This window comes from Neophocaena asiaeorientalis, unplaced genomic scaffold (genome assembly GCF_003031525.2).
Source record: "Neophocaena asiaeorientalis asiaeorientalis breed wild unplaced genomic scaffold, Neophocaena_asiaeorientalis_V1.1 scaffold469, whole genome shotgun sequence".
Lineage (NCBI taxonomy): Eukaryota > Metazoa > Chordata > Mammalia > Artiodactyla > Phocoenidae > Neophocaena > Neophocaena asiaeorientalis.
The window spans coordinates 563978-570772 of record NW_020172691.1 but is presented as its reverse complement, the minus strand read 5'-3'; the positions used below and the strand labels follow the sequence as shown (position 1 = coordinate 570772).

Genomic DNA, 6795 nt, shown 5'->3' with positions numbered 1-6795 from the left:
CTTTCCACCACCTCCTCCTCCTCGGGGTCCCTCCCGACCCTCTTTCGGGCGCTGCTTTCCGTCGCTTCCTTCATCGCGCCTGTCTCCCCAGGGGCCGGGTGCCAAGGGGTTCCACGAATGTGCTGCTGAGTAGAGGGTGCCGGGTGCCCCGCCATCCCCAGACCACGGGGTGGTTCACTCAGCAGCCTCGTCTAGAGTCAAGAAAAGTGAGGCTCCTGGGGTGTCGAGAGTTGCCCGAGCTCGCACGGGGTGTGTGAGCTCCAGGCCCGGCCCCCTTCTCACCTTGCTGCTCACCAGCCGCGCCAGCCCCCAGGGGCTCAGACCTGCCTGGTTCCAGGGCTCCCTGGGGTTGGACCAGGGTCAGCCTCTGATACGTTTTCCCACACACAGCACTGAGGCTCCAGATCTTTCACCCCAGGTGGGCCTCTCTGACCCTGTGTCCCCGCCCACCCGCTGCCCTTCAGACCCCCTTGCTCCCGTCTCTGCCCCTTTCAGGGCCTGTGCCTTCCAGCTGACTTGTCTTGCTCCTCTGCCTGACGCCTCCTCTTCCAGGAAGCCTTCCCTGACCACCACCCACAGCAGGCCGGGCTCCTTCCCTGGCTCCGGTCAACCCCCGAGGGCGAGGTCTTTAGGAGGGTGGACACAGCCCTGGCTTTGACACTGCCCCCCGCTCCCCGGCAGCTCCAAGATCCGCATCCGGGACGGGCGGGCCAAGCCCATCGACCTCCTGGCCAAGTACATCAGCGCTGAGGACGACGACCTGGCTGTGGAGATGCACGAGCCCTACACCTTCCTCAACGGCCTAACGGTGGCCGACATGGAAGACCTGCTGGAGGACATCCAGGTACGGCCCTGCTGTGCGCCTGGCACTGCTGCTGCCACCCCAGCCCCGGGCATGCCTTCACCCACCGTCTGCACCTCCGCCTTCAGGTGTACATGGAGCTCGAGCAGGGCAAGAACGCGGACTTCTGGCGGGACATGACCATCATCACGGAGGATGAGATCGCCAAGCTCCGCAAGCTGGAGGCCTCGGGCAAGGGGCCAGGTAATGCGGGCCGGGCCACCGGAGACACACCGGGCTGTGCCCTCGGGGAGGCACCTCTGGGTCTGGTGGGAGCCCCTTGGGCCGGGTGGCTCCACAGAAGAGGCCTCGGCTTCCTCTCTGGGGTCTCCCTGCCAGGGCCTGTCTGCGAGCCACCAGGGGGCAGCACTAGGCAGCGGGGGCAGCGGGTCCTGAGCGAGGCGCTCTCCCGCTGGCGTGCGGGCTCACCCAAGCAGCGCCAGTGGCTTCCTTTAAACAGCTGCTTAGCGCTGGGCTTCCCCAGGAGTGGCGTCTGTGGGTTTTCTGTTTGGGTTTCAAGTTTTCGCCAGAGGCTTTGTCCGTTTGAGAACAGGACCTGACTGCACTTGGCGGGAACCCGTGCGGCGTGGCGTGCTTCTTTAATCAACTTTTCTTTTCCTCAGAATGATTGCCTGCACATAATTGCAAGGGAGACAAGCTCTAAAGCAGGGTCTCTCCCCCCAACACTGCTGACATTTGGGCCCAGACCGTTCTCTGTGGGGCCGTCCTGGGCCCTGTGGGGTGTGGAGCAGCCTCCCTGCCCCACCCACTCAGTGACAGGAGCCCCTGGTCGTGACAACCACAGATGTCCCCTGACATGGCCCATTGTCCCCTGGCGGGAGGCAGATTCAACTCCAGTTGAGAGGCACTGTTCTAAAAGCTCGTTGACAACCACTGCAGTCCCACCCCTCCCGCCCCCCTGAAGCCACCGGCTTTAATGACATCTAGCTCCTGGGGGCCTTGAGCCTGTGTCACTAAGCTCTCAGCTCCATGTCAGTGCCCACCCATGGTGGCTGAGGACGAATGCCCTCCTTCCCTGAGCCTGTGTAAGTGCTGTTCTTTGCTCAGTTGGGGTGGTCGGGGAGGTTTTCTTCCTCTTAGGAAAAGGAGGAGCATTCTTTATCTTTCTAAGTGGAGTTTTATTTCTCCCGTAGTGGGGCACATCTTGTAGTAATTTCCAGAGAAAGGAAAGAACTCTTTGCTATCAGAAATGGGTGTCCAGGGGAATTCCCTGGAAGTCCAGTGGTTAGGACTCTGTGTTTTCACTGCCGAGGGCCCAGGTTCAATCCCTGGTCGGGGAACTAAGATCCCACAAGCCACGTGGCATGGCCAAAAATATCCAGAAACAACCACGACGATGACAAAAAATAAATGCATGTCCAGAAACGTCTGCTTTGGTGGCAGTGGTGCTGGTTGGGAGGGTGCTGCGGGGCCCTTGGACAGAATGACAGTTACAGGTGTGGCTCTGGGTGCACACCCAGGCCGCCCAGCAGCTTGGCCACCTGGGGCCGATCGGTGACCTCCCCAGAGCTTGGTTGTTCCTTGCATCGTACGGGGTTGAGAAAACACCTCCGGGAGGATTGCGTGAAGAGGAGTGAGTACATGGTCGTCAGGCATTCAAAACAGTGCCCGTTCTTATCATGCCAGCGCCTCAGCGCAAGGACCGTGGGTGGGGGACTCTGCACCACCGACCCCACCTTCCCCAGGGGGTCAGACACCTGGGAGGCTCCCATCAGGCCCCCTGCCCCGTCCCTGGGCCCTTTCTCCCCACTCCCTCTTCCACCGCGAGTGGGTTGTCTGCTGCCACCCTCCTGCAGCTTCCTGCACTCGCCCCAGAGGAGGAGCCCCTTTCTGGGACCCCACATCTCTCTTTCCTGTGGTTTGTGCCCTCGCATCCTCCAGTAACTTGTAGAGAGAGACAGGAAATTGTTGGCGTCCCACGTGTCAGGAAATGTCTTCTCTCCCCTTGGCTGGTGGCTGGGGGGCAGGGGGACGTTGTGCTGGGTCCCTCCCGTTTCCAGGGCTCCCCACATGCCTTGCCCACGGTCCCTCCTGTGGCACTTCCCTTCCCTCTCCCCCTGCCTGCCACGTCAGTCATCCCTCTGTCCCCTTTCCCTTCTCGCGTGTTACGGTCAAGGTCCCAGGTGTCCTCAAAGAGAGTGTTTGTGTTTGTCTTCTTTTGGCCTGATTTCTGAGAGAAGAGGGGGAACTTCTTGTCTCCACCACTCCTGGAGCCCCTCAGAGGCGGCCTTCATTTTAAATTAAGTTGGCCCTTCCCTTTCCTTTCCCTTTTCCCGTTTTCTTTCCTTTTTTTCCCCCCTCTTCTTTTCTTCTCTTTGCAGCTGGGAAATCCTAACTGTACAATAGAGCGTGCAGTAGGAAGTGGGTCCCCTTACAATCCCTGTGGGTCCTCCCAGGGAGCATCTCTGAGGAGAAGCCTTCCCCCCACCCAAACAGTGCCACCCCCTCTCCTGAAATGGTGTCCCAGAGGGCACTCAGCCGGCACTCTCCAGCCAGGCCTGTTGGTGGACCCTTGGGTGGCATCCAAACCCAGGACCTGGCTTCCTTTAAGCAGTGGCCCAGCACCCGGGGCTTCTGTGGGAGCGGTGCCCACTGGGGCTGTCTGTTTGGGTTGTAAGTTAGCACCGGTGGCTCCGTCTGTCTGAGCGAGCAGAGGCCTGGCTTCTGTTTGAGGTCTGTGCAGGATGCAGCTCTGCTTGGCCGGGTGTGAAGGGTGTCGCCGAATTGGGTTTTGGTCCCGTGATGTGTCTGCACCTGCTACAGACCGAGGCCGGGCTGCCGGCCCTGTGGGTCTGCCGCTGAGGCCAGGGCTGCTTGGGATCCCAGGTGCTGATTCCAGGGTCCCAGGTTGGTTGGCTGGAGGGGACTCGGGTTCTTGACCCTGTCGGATCAGCTGGGCTTGGAGAAGCCGGCTTTGGAGCAGGGAACACGAGCCGGTTGCCTGCCCCCACGTTCACTCAGCAGCTGCGTACGGAGCTCCCTGCCCTTGGAAAGCCGGGAATCAGGCATCCAGGCCAAGGGAGCAGTCTGGTAGTCGACGAAGGCTTCCCAGTAGAAGGGATGCTCTCGCTGAGGACTGAGGATGGCTGGGATCTAGGAGGTGGACTCGATGGGGAAGAACTTATTGCTGGTGGGAAGCACCCACCGCATGTACAGGGGCCTTGGGGCAGGGCAGGGGTCGGAAGGGCACAGCGTGCTGATGAGCCACAAACAAGGAAGCCAGCCATTGTGAGGGAGAGCTGGGGTCAGGCAGCATTGGCCTCACCCTCAGGGGCCTCTCAGTCTAGAGGGTTAGGACCTGGGCCCAGCCCCATGCCGAGCAGCCCTCACCCCACTGCAGGTGAGCGGCGAGAGGGGGTCAACGCCTCGGTCAGTTCCGACGTGCAGTCGGTCTTCAAGGGGAAGACGTACAGCCAGCTGCAGGTCATCTTCCAGGGCATCGAGGGCAAGATACGGGCCGGGGGCCCCAACCTAGACATGGGCTACTGGGAGAGCCTGCTGCAGCAGCTGCGTGCCCACATGGCCCGTGCCAGGTGAGCTGGCGGGGCCTCCCTGGGAGCCACAAGCTGGGGCCCCAGCTGGAAGGCCCCCGCCCAGCCCCCAGCAGCCTGCCCGCCTTCCTTCCGGCCTCTACTTAGCACCTGGTCTTTGTTTTCCCCGGGTCACTGGACATCACAGGAAGCCCTCAAGGCTGCTGTCCCCCGCCTTCCACAGGCCCCATACCCTCTGTGTATGAATTCTCCTCGTGCTTGGCGCTGTCGTGTAAACACGGCTCCTGTCTGCCGCTAAGTGCAGTCACTTCCAAATTTATCCTCTTCCTCCCCTGTCCCCCGTCCTTTTCCAGCCCAGCTTGGCCCTTAGGTCACGCCTGCATGTGAACACCCCAGTACAGGGACCTGCCCCCTCCCGGTGTCCGCCTGTGCCGTGGCCACTTGCTGCCCTCAAACTCCGGGTCCTTGCAGCAAAATGGGGGGGTCATGAGAAGTCCTTGGGGGGGGCGTTCCCCCTTGGAGTGTCAGGGTGACCACCCGGCCTGCGTTCCAGGCTCCGCGAGCGGCACCAGGACGTGCTGCGGCAGAAGCTGTACAAGCTGAAGCAGGAGCAGGGTGTGGAGAGCGAGCCCCTGTTCCCCATCCTCAAGCAGGAGCCGCAGTCTCCGGGCCACAGGTAGGCCTGGGTCTGGACGTCCCCTGCCGGGCGGCGGGACTAGAAGCCCCGCCCACTGCCCGACCCGCTCAGTCCAGCCCTCTCTCGCAGCCTGGAGCCTGAGGACCCGGCCCCCACCCCGCCCGGGCCCTCGGAGGGTGGCGCTACTGAGCCGGAGGCGGAAGCCGCCGCACCGGCGGAGGGCGAGGCGGACGGGGAAGCGGTGCTCATGGAGGAGGATCTGATCCAACAGAGCCTGGACGACTACGACGCCGGCAAGTACAGCCCGCGGCTGCTCACGGCCCACGAGCTACCGCTGGACGCCCACGTGCTGGAGCCGGACGAGGACCTGCAGCGCCTGCAGCTGTCCAGGCAGCAGCTCCAGGTCACAGGTGCGGGGCGGGGCCAGCAGGGGGCGGAGCCTCCCCTTGGTGAAGGGGGCGTTGGTGGTGAACCCGCTCTCGATGCTGCTCCGCGCTCCGCCGCCTACTCTCTTGAGAGTGTCCGTTCATTCAGCTGCTGGCTCGCTCGTTTGTTCGTTCTGGGCGTGACCGGCTGGCTGGTCCCAAGGACGCAGGGGTGGTGGTCTTTACTTCCCGTGCCCAGCTCTGCTCTGAGCTCCTTACACTGCCCGCTTGCCCGGGCCTTGGCCTTCCTGGGCAGCCATCGTCCCGGAACAGCGGAGAAACGGCCTCGGAAAGGCCCCGGTCCGGGGATCCCACTGCAGGCTTCTGACCACCAGGCTCTTCGGCCAACCCGGCAGGGGACACGTGGTGTTTGGTGCCCACCCGGGAGGGCGGGGGGCACCGGGCAGGCGGGCCCGGGTCGGGGCATGTGAGCGGGAAAGGGAGGCTGCGGTGCCGGGGTCCCGGTTAACGCGCCCCGCCCGCAGGCGACGCCACCGAGAGCGCGGAGGACATCTTCTTCCGGCGCGCCAAGGAGGGCATGGGCCAGGACGAGGCACAGTTCAGCGTGGAGATGCCGCTGACGGGCAAGGCCTATCTGTGGGCGGACAAGTACCGGCCGCGCAAGCCGCGCTTCTTCAACCGCGTGCACACGGGCTTCGAGTGGAACAAGTACAACCAGACGCACTACGACTTCGACAACCCGCCGCCCAAGATCGTGCAGGGCTACAAGTTCAACATCTTCTACCCCGACCTCATCGACAAGCGCTCCACGCCCGAGTACTTCCTGGAGGCTTGCGCCGACAACAAGGATTTTGCCACGCTCCGCTTCCACGCCGGGCCGCCCTACGAGGACATCGCCTTCAAGATCGTCAACCGCGAGTGGGAGTACTCGCACCGCCACGGCTTCCGCTGCCAGTTCGCCAACGGCATCTTCCAGCTCTGGTTCCACTTCAAGCGCTACCGCTACCGCCGGTGACCGGCGGGCCCCCTCCCGGACCCCTGCGAACTGACCAGGGGTGTGGGAAGCCAGCAGCCTCCCCTGGCTGGGCCTCCTCCTTGCGGGGCCTCACTTCCTGCTGTGAAAAGGGGTCGCTGCGGAGCCTGCCTCAGAGAGCTGAGGGGACCCACCACCAGGCGGGCCTGGGGCATTGACGCACAGGAGGGGCTGCTGATGGGATTTTCAGAGCCCAGGGAACCAAGCAAGCGTCTCCAGACCTCAGTCCTTGGATTGACGCTGAGCCCCACCCAAGAAACAGGCCCTGCATCACCGGGGCTCTGGGGGGCTTGCAGGGCGTTGCTCAGCCCCTGGACATGGCCAGCGGCTGCAGGACCCAGGCTCCAGGCCCTTGAGTGCATGTTCCCGGAGAGGCCATCCGGGGA

General features: G+C 63.3%; 1 protein-coding gene across 1 annotated transcript in view; it reads left to right on the top strand.

Moving 5' to 3' along the window:
• The window catches only part of CACTIN (cactin, spliceosome C complex subunit), a 12906-nt gene extending 6385 nt beyond the window's left edge, over nucleotides 1-6521 (top strand). Inside the window, exons 5-10 of the mRNA XM_024739988.1 lie at nucleotides 659-844; nucleotides 931-1045; nucleotides 4203-4395; nucleotides 4907-5029; nucleotides 5120-5400; nucleotides 5901-6521. Coding sequence (XP_024595756.1) covers nucleotides 659-844; nucleotides 931-1045; nucleotides 4203-4395; nucleotides 4907-5029; nucleotides 5120-5400; nucleotides 5901-6391 — 1389 coding nt within the window. The 3' untranslated portion in view covers nucleotides 6392-6521. The remainder of the gene's footprint in view (nucleotides 1-658; nucleotides 845-930; nucleotides 1046-4202; nucleotides 4396-4906; nucleotides 5030-5119; nucleotides 5401-5900) is intronic.
• Nucleotides 6522-6795: the final 274 nt, after the last annotated feature.